The sequence below is a fragment of the Alligator sinensis genome, unplaced genomic scaffold (genome assembly GCF_000455745.1).
Source record: "Alligator sinensis unplaced genomic scaffold, ASM45574v1 scaffold172_1, whole genome shotgun sequence".
Taxonomy (NCBI): Eukaryota; Metazoa; Chordata; order Crocodylia; family Alligatoridae; genus Alligator; species Alligator sinensis.
In genome coordinates, this window is record NW_005842168.1 from 254,353 (window position 1) to 273,215 (window position 18,863).

Genomic DNA, 18,863 nt, shown 5'->3' on the forward strand with positions numbered 1-18,863 from the left:
GAAAGAGAAGGGAACTCTTCATTTAAAAGTCTACACTAACTTACCCTCAAATGAGAGATGAGAAATGGAACAGAATCTCTTTCTAGTCCTTGAGGCAGTTCTCTCATCTCTCTTTCTTACCAAAAAAAATAAATAAATTCAGAAGTGAAGAAAAGGAAGAAGGAACATGATACCAATCTTTGTGTGTTTCTTATGCAAAAATTCATATTAATAAAAATCTGGGTTTTTAAATATACTGTATTATTTTAAGGTCTGGCAAATTGTGCTCTGGCTCTTGGCTTTGAGAAGATGGAGAAGGGGCCATTGAATATTATGGTAAGTGTCTCCAGCAGTTTATACAACTTACTGTATAAAATACAATCCTGTTTTTAAAATAAGTGAGAGCTCCAGGTCCTCTCACATCTATCCATTAGTTAAAGATCTATTAGATAAAGATGTACGAATGCAAATTTAAAGACTAAGTATCAAAATATAGAATATTTGCATATCTTTTTATTGTACAATGAGAAATTGAATATCCCAATAGATTCTGCTACTGGAAAACTTATGTTCAGAAATTCATAGATTCATAGATGTTAGGGTCGGAAGGGACCTCAATAGATCATCGAGTCCGACCCTCTGCATAGGCAGGAAAGAGGCCTGGGGCTAGATGACCCCAGCTAGATGCATATCCAACCTCCTCTTGAAGACCCCCAGGGTAGGGGAGAGCACCACCTCCCTTGGGAGCCCGTTCCAGACCTTGGCCACTCGAACTGTGAAGAAGTTCTTCCTAATGTCCAGTCTAAATCTGCTCTCTGCTAGCTTGTGGCCATTATTTCTTGTGACCCCCGGGGGCGCCTTGGTGAATAATACCTCACCAATTCCCTTCTGTGCCCCCGTGATGAACTTATAGGCAGCCACAAGGTCGCCTCTCAACCTTCTCTTGCGGAGGCTGAAGAGGTCCAGGTGCCCCAGTCTCTCCTCATAGGGCTTCATACCTATTGACAGTACATGACCTAAATTACCTTAAAGGAAGGATTGATGTGAGGTGCAGAAAATTTACAGCTAGTAATTTTGAAGCACAGAGCAGTTGAAATGATTTCCCAAACGAGAATCTAGGTCTTCTGATTGTCCCTCTTGAACAGGATGCAGGCTGGCACCCTGGAGCAATTAGCCAGCTGGTAATAGGCCACCCACTTTGGGGGCCACAGCTGGCTCAGTTAATCAGTAATGAGAAGTTGGCTGGCTGGCCCAGAAATAAAGGAGATGGGAAGAGGAAGTGGGTAGGAGGACCTGGAGGTGGACTTGTTCACAGGGAGAGGCAGGTCTCACCAAGGGAGAAAAGAGAGCAGAAGATAAGAACTAAAAAATACAAAGAGTCCACACTGAACACCCGCAAGCAGGGGTTAGTTCTTATCTTATGAACTAACCCCTGCTTGTGGGTGTTCATTGTGGACTCCTTGTATTTTTTTTGTTGTGTTCTGTGTTATGTATTGACCCAGGGCTTGAAATATGAATTTGGAGTGCTTTGCTTTTGACTGAGCCCTGAGGAGCAGAAGAGCCCATGACATTGCAGCCAGTGTTTCTGAGCCCAGAGAAGAACTGTTGCTGGGACCAGATTAAAAGGCTCAAGGACTAATTTAAGCCATACCGAGCCAAGCTATCTGACAACCTGTTACAACTCTGCGCCCACTGGGCTTTCCCCTACTGCTTAGCGGCTGGCTTCCCCAGAGGTCCCAACACTTAAGTTCTGCCTCCAGAAAGTCCTCTGCCCTCCTACTGGCTTCTTCTAGAGTGGCCGTGTGGAGGCGGTACACCCACTTGTATATCTCCACCACCCTGGTCTTAGGCCTTAAAGCCTAAGACCTGGACCATTGTCTGCACTTCAGCCTACTAGCTACAAGCCAGAAAATTAGAGGTGCACCAGTACGCCAGTCCATATTGTATTGGCACCGATTAAAAGAAAAGTTGACATCGGCTGATGTGGCCGATTAATGATGCCAATAAATACCATGCGCAGCTGCAGCATGCACGTGACCAGCCTGGCAGCTTGGAAAGCAATGTCCAGCTGGTAAGTTGGGGGGAAAGGGGCAGGGGTAATGGGCTGGGGTGGGCTATGGTGCAGCCCTGGCCCAGTCCCCCACTGGTAAGAGCCTGGTGCCACCCTCCAGCCCAAGCCCACAGCAGCAGTCCGCCCTTGACCCGCGCACAGATCCAGGGGGCACATGGCTCCCCTGGGGTGTGTGCAGCGGCAGGAGCTGCCCCACCCTTCCCATGCCCCCTGACGAGTCACTCATTCCATGCCTAGCCCTAGCCTCACTCCCTCCCTCACCGCAGGGGTCTTGATCATGCCCCCACAGCGGACTTACCAGCCGGACGCTGCTCTCCAAGCTGCCGGGTTGTGCATCAGCAATTGGATTGGTATTGCCCAGTATGGCTCATCAAAAATCAGCCATCGGTATCATCCCAAAAAGTCTTTATTAGTGCACCACTACAGAAAACCAGCTATCACCTGAAGTCTCAGAACCCGTTCTCCACTCAGGCCAATAGCTCATCAGATCCACAGATGGCATGTTACCCACCGCAGCGACCTCCCATCAGTGGAGCAGGCAATATGCTGCACAAGGACTGTGGCTAAAGAACTTCATCCCCAATGCCAGCTTCTGCCCCTCAGGCTGACAGCTGCCCCGCAGGGCCTGGACTGCTCTTAACCGTCTCAAACTGTCCAACGCCTGTTCTGAGGTGAGCATGCATCTTGGGACCTCTCCAACAATGCTGGTTGCAGTTGTGCTCAGACTTAAATGGCTAACCACATCATCTATGAATGCCCTCATGGCCCTCCTTTGGGCACCCACGGTTGTATTGACATTGACCGTTCTACCTGTCGCTGGCTTTCTGGCCTTTATGCCTCTGACACATGAATGGGGTAATACTCACTTCATCATCGGTATTAAATTTAGGTTTTCATCATGAGACAGGATGTTGTTCCAAGAAGGAGGATTGATGGGATCCACCTGACGAAGAGAGGGAAGAGTGTCTTCGCAGACAGGCCCACTAACCTAGTGAGGAGGGCTTGAAACTAGGTTCACTGGTGGATGGAAACCAAAGCCCTGGGGAAGTGGGTGACCTGGAGAAAGAGCAAGCAGGACAGGGAAAGAAAGGAGGTGCTCTCATGCTTTCTGAGAGGTCGGGGTAGTCTACTAATTACCTCAGGTGCCTGTACACAAATGCACGGAGCCTGGAAAACAAGCAGGAAGAATGGGGAGTCCTTCCACAGTCACAGAACTATGACATGATTGGAATAACAGACTTGGTGGGAGCTTGCATAACTGGAGCACTGTCATGGATGGGTACAAACTGTTCAGGAAGGACGAGTAGGGGCAAAGAGGAGGGGTTGCACTTTATGTAGACAAGCCATATGATTGCTCAGCGTTCCAGATGGAACTGGAGATAGGCCTGTAGACAGTCTGGGTTAGGGTCAGAGGGAAGAGCAACAAGGTTGATGTCGTGGTGGGGTCTGCTATAGACCACCAGACCAGGAGGAAGTGGTGGATGAGGCTTTCTTCAAACAGCTAGTGAAAGGTTCCTGGCCACAGGCCATGGTTCTCATGGGAGGACTTCAGTCCTCCTGACATCTGCTAGGAGGGCAATACAGCAGTGCACAGGCAATCCAGCAAGTTTTTGGAGCGCACTGGGGACAACTTTCTGGTGTAAGTGCTGGACAGCCAGCTAGGGGCTGTGCTCTTCTTGACTGCAAGAGTTGGAGAGGCCAAATAGGGGCCATGCTCTTTTTGACCCGCTGGTTGCAAACAGGGAAGAATTGGTGGGGAATGTAGTAGTGCATGGCAACTTGGGTAGCAGCAACCATGAGATGATTTAGCTCAGGATCTTGAGGAAAGGAAGGATGGGGAGCAGCAGAGTAAGGACCCTGGACTTCAGACTTCGATTCATTCTTTTCTGGTTAGGGAACTCCATGGGCAGGATCCCCTGGGAAGCCAGACTGAGGGGGAGAGGAGTCCAGGAGACCTGGCTGTAATTTAAGGAAGCCTTACTGAGACTGCAGGACCAAACCATCCCGATGTGCAGGAGGACTCGCAAGTGAGGCAGAAGACCAGCGTGACTTAGCAGGGAACTCTTCAGTAAACTAAGTCACAAAAAGGAAACTTATAAGAAGTGGAAACTTTAATAACTGACTGTATAAGAGCATTGCTTGCGCGTGCAGGGATTAAGTCAGGAAGGCCGAAGCACAATTGTAGTTGCAACTAGGTGTGGATGTGAAAGGTAACAAGAAGGGTTTCTAAAAGTATGTTGGTAGCAAGAGGAGGATCAGGGAAAGTGTGGGTACCTTACTGAATGGGGGAGGCAACCTTGTGACAGAGGATGCAGAAAAGGCTGAAGTGCTCAATGCCTTTTTCACCTCAGTCTTCACAGGCAAGGTCAGCTCCCAGACTATTGCACTGGGTAGCACAGTTTGGGGAGGAGGTGAGCAGCCGGCAGTAGCAAAAGAACATAATAGGAACCATTTAGAAAAGCTGGACATATACGAGTCCATGGGGCTGGATAGGATGCACGCAAGGGTACTGAGGGAGTTGGCTGATGTAATTGCAGAGCCACTGGCCATCATCTTTGAAAACTCATGGCAATCAGGAGAGGTCCTGCATGAAAAGGGCAAACATAGTGCCTATATTTAAGAAAGGGAAAAAGGAGGATCCAGGGAACTACACATCGGTCAGCCACACCTTGATTCCTGGAAAAATTGTGGAGCAGATCTTCAAGAAATCCATTTCTAAGCACTTGGAGAAGGTGATTAGGAACAGTCATCATGGATTCTCCCAGGGCAACTCATTCCTGACCAACTTGATTGCCCTGTATGATGAGTTGATTGGCTATGTGGATGTGGGGAGACTGGTAGATGTGGTGTACCTTGATTTTAGCAAGGCTTTTGATATGGTCTCCCACAACATTCTCACAGGAAAAGCTAAGGAGGTACAAGCTGGATGAATGGACTGTAAGGTAGATAGAAAACTGGCTGGAACCTCAGGCTCAGAGGGTAGCAATCAATGGCTCAATGTCTACTTGGCAGCTGGTACTGAGTGGAGTGCCTCGGGTCTGAATTGGGGTCGATTTTGTTCAATGTCTTCATCAGTGACCTGGAAGATGGCATAGAGTGCACCCTCAACAAGTCTGCAGATGACACCAAGCTGGGGGGAGTAGTAGATACACTGAAGGGTAGGGTTAAGATTCAGAGTGACCTAGACAAATTGGAGGATTGGGCCAAAAGGAATCTCATGAGGTTCAGCAAGGACAAGTGCAAAGTCCTGCACTTAGGACGGAGCAATCCCATGCACCAGGACAGGCTGGGGGCCAACTGGCTGGGCAACAGCTCTGCAGAAAGGACCTGGGGGTGACAGTGGACAATAAGCTGAACATGAGCCAGCAGTGTGCCCTTGTTGCCAAGAAGGCTAATGGCATCTGGGGCTGCATTGGTAGGTGTGTTGACAGCAGGTCAAGCGAAGTGATTATTCCCTTCGATACAGCACCAGGGAGGCCACATCGGGAGTACTGTGTTCAGTTTTGGGCCCCCCACTAGAGAAAGGAGAGAGTCCATTGGAGGGCAGTGAAAATGGTTCGGGGCCTGGGGCACATGACTTCTGAGGACAGGCTGCGGGATCTGGGTTTATTTAGTCTAGAGAAGAGAAGACTGAGAGGGGATTTAATAGCAGCCTTCAAGTACCTGAAGGGGGGTTCGAAAGAGGGTGGAGCTGGACTTCTTAGTGGTGGCAGATGACAGAACAAGCAGCAATGGTCTCAAGTTGCAGCAAGGGAAATTTACTAGGAGGGTAGTAAAACACTGGGACAGGTTACCAGAGAGGTGGTGGAGTCTCTCCATCCTTGGAGGTTTTTAAGACCTGGCCTTGGCTGGGATGATCTAGTTGGGGCCGGTCCTGCTTTGAGCAGGGGGTTGGACTAGATGACCTTCTCAAGTCCCTTCTAACCCTAACTTTCTGATATTCTGTGAAATAAAAAGAATGAAAGCATTTCTTCAAAATAAGGACTGAAACATTAACAAAATCTCTGTGTAACCTGTATAGCAGGGGTGGGCAGTTATTTGGCCTGAGGGCCACTTTAAGGAGTTTTCATGAGCTGGTAAGCTGGGTCAGCACCTTTCAAGGGGGGAGGAACGGCACCCTCCTCGCCCACAACAGCACACCAAAACTCCCTAAGTGACTCTGCTTGACACTGAGCTGCAATCCACTCCCAGCGTGCCTCTGCCCTTGGAACCAGTGCCCGTTCCGGGGACATGTGGGTAGCAGATCGCAGCTCTGCCCTATGCTTTCATGGCTCTGTGATCTCGCCCCATTCACTCGTCCTGTTCCCAGACTACTCCCTGCCTGCCTGCAGCCCCATTCCATCTGCCTCTGGCTGTGTTTTGCCTGCACAGGTCCTGCCCCTAGCAGTGGGTGTAGGGTGGGGCAGATGGGCCGCGGTGCCTGGGCAGCAGGGCTGGATCCGGCAATGGTGGCTGCCAGAAGGAGCTGCCAGTGCCAGGGCTGCTGGGAAGCAGTTCTGACTGCCACGCCACCCCAACCCTGCTGTGTGCCCGGGGGTGGTGGAACCAGCTGCATGCATCACAGCATGGGCTGCCCCCTGCACCTAGGCTGGGCAGGGCCAAGGGACCCACCACGTGCTGGACAAAATCTCTTGGTGGTCTAGATCCAGTAACCATATTTTGCCCACCGCTGCTGTACAACCACTGTGAGCATTTATGTACGTTGGATATCATATGCCTGCTTGTCTTTCCTCATGTAGAAAGGTTATTGTATTTGATCAAGGTTCTCTAACAATGTCAGCATAATGTGTAATTAAGCTGTTAAAATAAATATATTGTTTTGCTTGTAGTCCATGACATTTTTATAGGAATTCTGTTGTGTTTATATATTTAAAAAAAAAAAAAAAAAAAAAAAAAAGGATTTGTTTTTTTTTTTTTTTTTTTCTTTCTTAACTTGCCAGCTGCTAAATATACAACTGTTTTGGATTTTTGTTATATTATAATTATTATTTGTTTTGTTTTATTTTTAGCAAAAGGAGAGGACCAATCCACTAGACAAACATGTGGAAGTAATGATAAACAAATACGGCTTAGCAACAGCTCCATTAGCACCTCAGATGTTTGGAAATGCTGGAAAAGAACATATGGAGAAATACGGTACTGGTTACGTTTATGGGGGGGAAGTCACATTAGAGAGAAAAATGTGTGTATTGGGATGCTAGTTTATAAATAGAAGTAGCATTCATTCCATGCTTTCCTTTCACTAAGAGCAACATTACTGCTCCAAATATGCACAGCTACTAGAGTTTGGAGGTTGTACTTTGATAAAGGGTTATTACATAAACAAAAAATTGTTGGAGTAGACAGTTAAGGCTGTGGTGTATGCTTTATGGCAGCGGTTCCCAGCCTTGGGTCGTGACCCAAATGAGTCGTGGGGGCAATGCCGGTGGTGCCACACACAAATGACGAGCTGTGCCATGTGCCAGGAGCACCCCTGCCCTCAGGCAGCTGCCGCCACACTCTGCTCCCAGCAGCGGGTCACAGCAAAAAAAGGTTGGGAACCACTGCTTTATGGTGTACAGTAGCTGTGGTAGTGGTAAGGTTTGTATTAACTCGGGTACGTACTATAAGGTGACATAACACTTCATTTCCTTGCTGCTTTGTTTTTGCACCTGGCATAAGGCAGGAGGTTGTATGTGAACTGCAACTATTTCACATGGAATGTTGCATCTTAATCTAGTTTTTAAATATGTATTTAAGGTACCATCATTGCTGTTCCTTTGGCTGTAACCAGCCAAGGGAATTTGGATCTAAAATTTAGTCTCCTACTTGGCAGTATATATACTGTCAGCCAAACTAGAGGGCATCTGGTATTTAAACTGAGAAGCTAATATTTCAAAGGCATTATTGTGCAATGGATAAATGCTACATTTTAAAGTATGAACATGTGTCTGTTGAAGATTGCTTATCTAATTCCCAGTAGCCTCACTTATATTTTCTTTGCTCTATTACTGATACAGCACAGATGTTGTTTATCCAAGTAGGACTTTTTATTAGATAAACCAATTTTAAATGGTTTCTTTTATCTAGTAATTGAAACAATTTACTGACCAGATTTTTGTTTGTGGTGGGGGGAAAAAAGTATTAATGCAGAGGTGTATATGCTAGTGCCATAAGAATTTAAACTGCAACATACCCAGCTCTTGTTAATAGTTCGGTTGGGGTAATGTTATTGTACCTCACTACAGCTTCACTTTAATTCTTCCTCCCACTTTTTCAGGAACAACATTAGCACAATTTGCAAAAATTGCTTGGAAGAATCATAAGCATTCAACTAACAACCCGTAAGTGCAGTCCTGTATCTTAGTAATGATGATGGGGCAAAAATTTTGGGGAAAATGTTTGCATAATATAACAGTAAAAAACAAAGCTATACAATAAACTAGATGCTTTTGTATTCTGCACGGTGAAATTATCATCACCTACATATTCAATATTCAGTGCCTTCTACTCTAGTTTTGGTATTGTACTGTAATTTTACAGTGCCTGCATCTATGATTGATTGATGTGACTACTGGTGGTGATTATGCAAAAATAGAGCTTGCGTGCACTTTTTTTCTAGGTATTCCCAGTTCCAGGAGGAGTACAGTTTGGATGAAGTGTTGAAGTCTCGCCAAGTTTATGAATTCTTGACCCTTTTACAGTGTTGGTAAGAAAAGGACTTCAGTAAAGCAGGGTTTTAATATTATGTAGAAATAAATGTTGAAAAAAAATGTGCCTGTGGATTAAAAGCTGTAGGCTTTTGATCTTGAGTGTAGCTAGATGATAGTTTTATAGCAAAATTCAGCTCTTTTGCTTGAACTATAATTTGATACATTGTGCTTTACTTAGGCTTTTTCAGAGTGTATCTATCACTTGCTTCACTGCTAAACACACTCCCATTTAAATTTGTTGCCTACTGCTTACATTCTAACACCAGTTGTTTGCACGGTGGTTAAATACCTAAACCAACTGAGTGCTTAACATCTTTGAGCTCCACTATCTACTTTGGAATCTAATTGTGCTCCCATTAACTGTCTACAACAGTGGTGGCCAACATTTTGGACAAAAGTTAAGTCCCATCTGTTAAGTGCTGCTCTGATTTGCCCTGCCCCCTGCAAGGCATATTTGGTAGAGTTTCTGTCCCAGGGTGCAAGAATAGAAACAGGGAGGCTTGAGCCTCTGGTGACACAGAGCGGGGGCAAGATGCTGCTGAGAGAGATGTCACTTTTCACGGCCTTGCAACTGTCACAGCTGTATATGGTGAGGGAGGATCCAAAACTCTGAATTTGGCTGCTGCAGGGTCAGGGAAGGGTTAACCTGGCTCTTGGTAGTGACAGCACTCCCTTTGCATGAAAAAGTGTTGTTGTTATGCGGTGATGAAATAATATTTTTCTTTACAATCAGCCCAACATCTGATGGAGCCGCCGCTGCAATTTTGGGCAGTGAAGACTTTGTGAGAAAGTATGGGTTGCAGTCAAAAGCAGTGGAAATTGTGGCCCAGGAGATGGTCACTGACTTTTCAAGTACATTTGAGGAAAAGAATTGCATTACACTGGTAGGTTTAAAGTTTATGCATTTCCTGCTGCTCCCCAGTTTTTATACCACATATCACTCCTTGGAAACTTGCAGTTCTGTTTGCTCGGGTTGAGTTTATGCTCACTTGGCCTTTCCACTAGGGAGAAGAAATAGAAGAGAGCCACCACTGGAAAAAAACCTTACATTTTTTCTAGTGTTGAATCTTGAGGCCATAGACAGACAGACATGTTGTTTGACGTGCTTCAGCCAGTGGGAGTAGACCTTCATGGCCAAAGAAGCACTTCAAAAAATGACTGAAGCTCTTAATAAATGACCTCCACACTTTGGAACATCTTTTAAAGGCAGGAGAGACGAAGGGGAATTCAGAATGCTTCAATTTGTCCATGCCTTGAGATTTTTTTTTGATGCAAATTTTGTAATGAATATCTAAGTCTTGCATATTGGGCACATCTAATTCAATTAAAATAGATTGCCATTACTTAAAGCAGGGATTGGCAAACTTGTAGAAGCAGAAATGGCAGCCTGCCTTGGACAAAGCTCTGTTATTTTGGCTGGCTACCGCTTCTGATCCAGCTGCTGCCACAGCACGTGCAAACCCGCCCACTGTAGAATCACTACAGCTATCTGGGCTTTGCAGGCTGGATATAATCACTCAGGGGGCCAGAACCAGCCTGCAGGCCATAGGTTACCAACCACTGACTTAAAACACTGCTTGTTTATACAATGTATTTAGTTCATATTAAGAGAACGTGCATGTATCCCGTTCAGCTGTAAATCATAACATGAAAATGTTAGCTTTGTTTCTTCCAATTACACTTCAACTCGTATTTTCTTGTAGGTTGGCTATGATATGACTAAAGAAGCAGCACGAAAATGTTTTTCAAAGGCAGGTGTGAAACCTACAGATGTGGATGTTATTGAACTTCATGACTGTTTTTCAGTTAATGAGCTCCTTACTTATGAAGCATTGGGTCTCTGCCCTGAAGGTAATAAGGCCAGTTAATAAAAGGGAGCTTAATAAAATGGAAAACACTTAATGTTTTGTAACTTTGCCTATTTCTGTAGATAGCATTATTACTGCTTTATTGCATCAATCTTATATCCTAAGAGCATGATTTGCCAGCTTCATAAGGGTGAACAAAAGCAGATTCTGCATAACCATCATAAATAATGTTTTATATGTATTGTAAAAATGCTGACAAATGACTTCATGTGGTTGAAAAACACAAGGCATCACAGATCACAGTCGTGGACTGGTATAAAAGTCATTTGCAAGTTGCAGGGATTTTCTTGTTTTTTGTTTAGATGGACAAGAGGAAAAAATTGACATGCGATTGTTTCTCAGCTTCAGGTCTCCCCTTTTCAGCTGCTTTTTCCTGCTCCAAGACTTCTATTCATCCACTCTGCTTCTTTCCAGCTACTGCTGTGGCCGCTTGATTTTGCTACTTATCAACCTTCCTAACATGATTGGTGCTCCCCTGCTGCTTCCAGTGGCAATGCTAGATTGTTACAAACTAATTGTCTGGTTGTTAATAGTGTGAGTAAACAGTCTTTTAATTTTTCTTTCCCTCTTACCTGCAAGAAACGCTTAAAGTCAGTATTACGGTTTAAAACATTAGCTCAGCTGTTACAGTGAGCTGAAAGAAAAAACAGAAACAAACTGTGGCTTCAAAACCAAAAACTTCATAAAAAGGAATTTTGTGATGCTTAACATTTTAGTCAGTAGAACTTTTTTGCATGTGTTTTTATAATATTTATAATTTAAGGTATGAATTCAATATGTATCTTCTAGAAAACTCTTATTTAAATGGCTTTGAAGAGAGAGCATGGATTAGAGACAGTGCCACAAATAATAATATGGCTAATCAATGCAGCAGATGTATGGGGCTGTTTTTGAAATTCTGAAGATAGTTTTCTGAAACAGAAGTGCTCCTCGGGACTATGGAGATGCTTAGTTCTGGACACTTTTTTTTTTGCTTGATTGTAAATATCAAATCTGGTGCATTGTTACAATTTAATATGTTCTTGTTTCAGATTTTATAATTCCTTTTGCACAAACAGTGTTTTCATAAAACTTCATTTCATTCACTTATTAATTTTTATGAAAGATGGCATGATTTTACATACCACTAGGTGGAGTTTAGTCATAATTATGAACCATCAAACTGAGATTCGAAGGTCCATAGAAAAAATTGAAGCACTTAATCTTACGACTTTTCTTCCACCTCCCTTGCTTCTTATGCTTGCGGTATACCACATTACTACTTGCTGGGCCCCAGTGGCACTCCTAGCAAACTATTTGATTGCTCACCTCCCTAAAAAAAAAAAAAAATGCTCAGGACAGCTTACATTAAAAACAAAATGAGTCATAAAAACAGATAAAATGACAATAAAAATAGTAAATGATAAAACAGAACCCCCAAACTTAGCCCTGCCAGTTTAAAAGCCTGCCCAAACAATGCTTTCAAAAAGTGTCCAGGCATGGACTCGGCCTCAAGGGGAAGGGAGCTGTGAATACTGAAGGGTGACTACAAGAATATCCTCCCATGCATTTTTGCCAAAAAAACTTGGCATACAGATGGGACTTGCGGGCGGTCCCCTCAGCTCACCTTGGGGATCTTGATGGGATGTGAAGGAGGTGCTGGTCCTTTAAGCATTTAGGGCCCCTGGGTAGATCCAGGACAGACCAGGGGAGTGTCAACACCCACTTTGGCTGTGTAGTGCATGTGTGAGCTTTGAGTTCACCAGCTGATTCATTTGAGCTCTGGCCAGAGCCCCTGCTTTCATGCAGCTGTGGAGCCTAAGGGTAAGCACCACCCCTGCTTGCTTTTCCCCTTACTCTTCCCCCCCCCCCCCCACATGCTGAATTTGGCAGCTGGGAAAAAATGGGGATGAGCAGTGGTTGTACTCACCCCTAGGTTGTGGGGCTGTGTGAAAGCAGGGACTGGCCAGAGGCCACACTGGTGAGGTCAGAGAGCTCACAACATCTGCAGGACTAGCAGCAGCCTGCACTGACATGCCAGTGAACTCGGAAAGGGTCTGCACCATTGGAAGGGTCTGCACAAGGGCCTGCACCATTGAAATGGGGATACAAACGCACTGCCACCCAGCCTCCTCTCCCCCTCTGGATCTACCCCAGGCCATTTAGGAAATGGATTGCGGCCTTTATTTATTTTGGGAATTAACACACGTTCAGTAAACTGAAATGCCTGCTCTTCATTCTCAATGCATCATAACCTACACAGAAAATGAAATGCACTCTACCATTTATTCCCATTTGGCCATTAATTAGCATCTGTACAATAATACAGAATCATATATAATATGGAGATTTTCTTTCCTTATGTGTAAGAATTTCTGCATCATATAGAAATGACAGAGGACGAGAGAGACCAGGGTGCATCAGTGGATAACTGATCTTTCAAGGTGACGTGACCGTAACAAGGGCCTGGGATGTATCGGTTTGTTCTAAAAGAGATGAGGGCCATTAATTCTTTTGTACAGGTGAGCTCTGTCTTACATGTGCAACTTCATCTGTAGGGAACTACTGAATTCGCAGCAGAAGTGGGCTGCACAGCACTCTAATCTTGCAGGTTCCCCCGCATGTCTCCCCTGCTGTCTTTTTGTGGAGGAACCCTCCCACTTGCTCCTGATTGGCAGGGAGGCAAAAACCACAGTTTTAAATATGACACTGTTTTTTGCCTCCCGGTTGGAAAGCAGAAGGGCCATTGGGGCCCCTCAGCCAGTCAGCAATGAGGGAGGTTTGTGGGGGAACCTGCAAGATTAAAGGAGCTGCCGTGCATACACTTCTGCCATGAATTCGGTAGGTTCTTATTCATCTCTAATGCTGTCTAAAATTCTGGTCACGCATGTTGAAGAAAGATGCGCCCATTCCATCCAGGATACTTCTAAGGGCTACTGTTAGGGTTGCCAACTCTGTTCGGATCTATTCCGGAAGGTTTCATTACATGATGTAATGATATTAATTATAGCGCGTAGACTTTACATCAGAGGCAAATGCACATGACTATTACACTTTAAAAACCCACTGGACTACTGTATAAATCAGATTCAACATTTTAATATTTATTTTAATGAATGCCCTATCACTTATCTCCCAGGTGACTCTCAGCAGTCTTCTGGAGATTTGTATCTAATTCCTGGCGACTCCCAGGGCAATCCTGGAGGGTTGGCAACTCTAGCTACAACGATGATCAGGGGAGTGGCAGGTCTCTCTTGAGAGGGAAAGAACCAAAAGGACTTGGCTCGGCTAGTCTAGCAGAATAAAAACTGAGAAGGGATGTGATTTCTCTTTAAAAATTCACAGTGCAATGAGGGAATAAAGTGGGGAGAGAAATGCTAAAGCTATTGAAGCGAAAGGGCAGTGTTGGGGATGCAGCATTGTTCCCCCCAGCTTTACCTATGGCAAGTTAGGATATTATGTCTTGTAGTTGTGTGTCAGGGTTGACTGTATAGTGCTGGTAAAAGGTTAGATATATATTTGTATGGGATGGCTTGGATAGAGATGATTCTGCCACAGGCGGGACTAGATAGCCTCCAGAGGTCCCTTCCAGCCCTACTTTTCTTGGGTGTAAGCTATTCATGGATAAACTTAGCCTGAAAATGTATGAAGTGTGTGAAGACAAAGTCTAACTACTCTTAGAATGCAGCTTGATTCATCTGTCAAAGGAGCATTATGACATGCTTATCTGTCATAGCAAGGGACTACAGTTGATAACCTAGGACGTTGGTTTTCAAACTGTGTTCCAGGACAGGTCATCAAGGCTTCTGCAAAGGGTAATAGCGGAGCAGGCTGGGAGGCGGTGCACTGCTGTTGCTGGGCCAGGTCGCTTGGCAGAGCCAGGGTTAGGGGTTCCACAGCAGAAGTGATAAGAAAGTGTTCTGTGACTTGAAAATCACTGACCTATGACAGTGATGCTCAACTTTATGGTCGTATGGGCTGGGTGAGTGGTATGGGACTGGATCCCACGCGCAGGATCAGTCCACAGGTGCAATGCAGTATGCTGGCACTAGCCATGGAGTGACCTCATGCACTGGTACAATCTAGGGTGCAGGGTTCCCATCATCTGGCCCGCAGGGCTCCCCATGGGTCTGGAAGTTTGGTAGCAGGGGGCAGCAGTTAAAGCTAGCACCATTCCACCAAATTTCTGGACCTGTGGGGAGACCCATGGGCCAGCTGTTCATAGACACTAGGGCTGGAGGGGACCTCGGAAGATCATGGAGTCCAGCCCCCTGGAAGTCAGCTAGGGTCAAAGGATCCCAGAAGTTTGTGGCTTGCAGGCCAGAGGTTGAGCATCATTGATCTAAAATGTTCCCCCTGTTATTTTTGCCTGCTCTGGTTTAGTTTTTCAATCAGTACCATGAAAATAGTTGACCCTAATATGTTTGTTTAACTCTAACCACTTGGTCACGCTTCCTCAGTGAGCAAATGACTTAATCCACGTGTAAGATTTTGTTCACCCCTGTGGATCAAAATCTGGCATTTAATACGATCTGTGTTAAATTCTTAAGCTTCATAAAAAAAAAATAAAAAATTAAAGCATTACTTTTTCATTATGCCAATTTTGTTGTAAATGTTATGACTGCAAGTTGTCATTTCCAGAGCAGAACATAGCAGTATTTAACGATGACTACTTGGCATTTTCAGAAACATGTGATGTTCTTGCTGTACTTCCATCCTTCATTAAATTAGCTATTCAGTAAACTGAAACGCTTTTATATATTTGGCATCGCCTACCCTCCATATAAGACTCATTCTCAAAATACTGTAAGCAGTTAATGTTTATATCATTCAGTTAAGTCTTATTTGTTCCCAAAATGTTATATGTTTAGTTTCCTAGTTTTGGCTGACTTAAAATGTATAAAGCAATAGTGAAAGATATAAAAGTGTACTGTGATGTCTTTTCACATTTTTTCCCTTGTCATATCCTGTATTATAGGACAAGCTGGTGAACTGGTTGACAAAGGAGACAATACTTATGGTGGAAAATGGGTCATAAATCCGAGTGGTGGTTTGATTTCAAAAGGTCACCCATTGGGTGCCACAGGTAATACAAGTGTATATTTTCTTTCTGCAGTGATTTTTGAGGTCTGATGATTGAACTTGATATGATAATCTTATCTTGACTTGACTGACAGTCTTATCTATGTTTCTGAAGATTGTAAAATCACTGTGTAGAGGGAGTACTGGGATTCACGAATGTAATATATCTGGTTTTCTAAGAAAATAACTTACATTCTGAGATGCTGTTTTGCTGTCGGTTTATTTCATGAACAGAGGTTCATGTACTCTTGACTTTTGTCATGTCTTATGTAATATATAGATTGCCTTTAATCTTTCTTCACCTTTGAGCTCAAAAGAGGCGGTTATTTTCCTCCTTTCACTTGATTAACTAAACAAGCAGTTCAGCACCACCAGGATAACAGAAGATGTTAGATGATATCACTTCTGCTTACATCAAAAACAATTCTTCATAAGGAATAGATATGAAATTCAGGTTTTTTAAACTTAATTCAAGCACAAGATATTTTCACGTTGTATAGAATACTTAGGTAGCTAGAACGACAGCAGATCTGTTTGCATAGCTTGGGCTAATGTGTTTTAGATCATGTAAATATTTTCAACAGACAAGTTACATTGTTAACAAAGAAAACATAGCATTAAAATTCAAGACAGTTATTTATCCTTTTTTTTATTTCTCTACAAAAATATATTTTGAATATATTTTATTCTCTGCAGGGAGGACTTAAACATAGTTTACTTTGAGGTATAAGCACTTATTTTTTTTCTTACTAGATACTTCCTCAATAGCAATCAAGCTATTAATTTAAAAATATTGCTTTCTATGAAATACTCTTTTTGTCTACCTTCTCAATGAGTAGAGGTTCAAAATATTTCAGTTGAATGTTTTCTTTTGCCTTCTGAAATGCTTGTTTTAAAAAACCTTTTATGGTTATGCTGAAATACAAATTTGTTCCTTCAGCCAGCTTCCCATGCATTCCTTTGAAACTTGTAGTGTAGCATTTCACGGGACTTTTTTGGATGTTAAATGCTTGTGGTTTATAAGTGCAATTTTTAGCAAGACCTAGCCTAGCTTTGTTTTTAAGATAGTCTATCATGGGGTTTTTAGTCTGCTTTTAAAAATTCTCTCTTTGGGTTTTCTTTTTCCAGTATACATATGGAAAACATACTATAACAGGATGTGGTTATTTCATACTCATGTGTATTTCATAATATACCTTTCTGGATGTGTAATATTTCTGTAAAGATTTATTGAGTTATAGTCTAAATGAAAGAAGCTCAGTATGTTGTTCTTAAACTAGTCCGTCTGTGTCAGTTGATAAAAGTATAGGAGTTTGTTCTGGTGTGTGAATTTTGTTAATTTAATTTCTCTTAACCTTCATATGTTTGGATACATTTGTCAGAGTTCTGACCTTAAGCAGATGGTAGCACTTCAGGGCATCTTGGAAGCAATGTCCCAATTCCAATGTAAAAATAATCTTGCACCTTTTTGATACCCCCAATTCCATCCTCTATGCTCTGTCCCGTCCCCCCCCCCCCACTTGATTATTGTAGTCTTAAAATCCCATCTTACAGTAATTTTGGGCGCCTGTACACGAGCAGCAAGGCTGCTGTGATGTGTTGTAATTTATAATGCAGCAGTGCGTTTATAATTACCGTGTCAGTGTGATAATTACCGTGCTTCAGCTGCTTCCAGCTTCTCATGTATCAGCGTCCTTGCGCTTGAAAATGGTGGTGGGGGCATTTTAACTAAAGCTCGTTCGAGCTTTAGATAAAGTGCTCCGGCCACCATTTTGAAACGTGGGGACCTTGATAGACGAGACATTCCAGGTGCTTTAATTAGAGAGCCGCTCTAATTAAAGTGTCCTCCCACTCCTGGAGCATGTGTATGGATGCCCTTTATTCCTAACATCTGCTTGGTCACTTGAAAAGTTTCTAAAGGCTTTTAAAAATGTTTGTGTATCCTCTGCCAATTTACTGTTTAATTTGTCATTTTTTTTTAACTTTTAGCACTAAAAGTTAACCGAGAGGGGAACTTTTCTAAGACTGTTTTGTTTATGTTGTCCGCAGGTGATAGAAGATGTTTTAGTCCGTGGTTCCCTTATCAGTTCATGTTTAACATATTTACATAATTTGTAATAGAAGAATAACATTGAAATATTCTGGAAAATATTGGTCAAGATTTTCAAAGGTGGTTGCTATTGTGCACGATACCTTCAAGAGTCCTAATTCTGAGAAGGAAATTTCTCCTTGGTTGTCATCCTGCCTCTAGTAGATGCCACAGGCACCAATAAATAGCCTTGTACAGTGTGGTGGCATTGTCATTAGTTCAGTGTGCCTTGTAGGGAGTTCTACTTTACTACTTAAAGATTAAATAAGGAGGGCAACTTTGCTAAATTTAAAAGCATTTTATCAGCTAAGCACATTACTTTACAAAGTTACTGGCATTCAAACATATTGTACCTGCTCTGAACATGTCCGTCTTGTTAGGACTGATGAAGATGAATGCACAGACTCCTTTTTGGAGATGAAACTTGCATGCTCTAACAACAGAAAGTAGTTTCACTACTGAGGAATAGTACCTAAAGTAAAATAAACTCCCTCACTTTTATTACTGAAAAATGCAAGTTAGTATTTGGCATAAGGAGAGTGACCACTACTAATCTTGTAATGATTGAATACTATATATATGGGAACCCCTTTGTAAAATCTGAAACATCAGTCACCTGCTTAAATAACTGCAGGGCCATAATGTGGTGACTTCTACCTTCCCCTATATTCTTATCAATATTTGGCTGGGATGGGGGTGTTTTTGTTATTGCTGTACATTCATTTGTACGTGATGCCCACATAACCAGAGCTTTTCATTTGTCATTGAACTTTGAGTTCCATGATGCCCAGTTTAAAACACCCCTCTCTATTCTTAAGAAAGTGTCATAGGTTATTAATTCCCCTTCTTAATTCCTTTCTGCCAATCTTTTCTCCCTCTTCTGTTGCCCTATAAACATCTTGGTATTGAGTGATGGATTATGATGGCTTATAACAAATGAGACATATAAGTTAAATCTGTAAACTGGGTTCTTTTCAGGTTCATATATTACCACTGACAGACATATTTCCAGTTGGGGACTTTCTTTAAAAGAATATTCTCGTCTTGGAGTACCATAGAACCTCTTGCAGTATTTATATGTAATTTCCTGAAATAACATTGGC

General features: G+C 43.2%; 1 protein-coding gene across 4 annotated transcripts in view; it reads left to right on the forward strand.

Annotated features, from left to right (window-relative positions):
- The window catches only part of SCP2 (sterol carrier protein 2), a 47,720-nt gene that overhangs the window by 4,902 nt on the left and 23,955 nt on the right, over positions 1–18,863 (forward strand). For 3 of the 4 annotated variants that reach the window (XR_003094558.1, XM_025206665.1, XM_025206667.1), the window contains exons 4-10: positions 251–315; positions 7,060–7,186; positions 8,310–8,373; positions 8,652–8,738; positions 9,476–9,626; positions 10,446–10,593; positions 15,568–15,675. Coding sequence is in view for 3 of the 4 variants with exons in the window: in XM_025206665.1 (XP_025062450.1) it covers positions 251–315; positions 7,060–7,186; positions 8,310–8,373; positions 8,652–8,738; positions 9,476–9,626; positions 10,446–10,593; positions 15,568–15,675 (750 nt within the window). In the remaining variant the exon portion in view is untranslated. Of the gene's footprint in view, positions 1–250; positions 316–7,059; positions 7,187–8,309; positions 8,374–8,651; positions 8,739–9,475; positions 9,627–10,445; positions 10,594–15,567; positions 15,676–18,863 lie in introns of those variants that run through there. The other variant, XM_014520918.2, reaches the window with a different exon arrangement.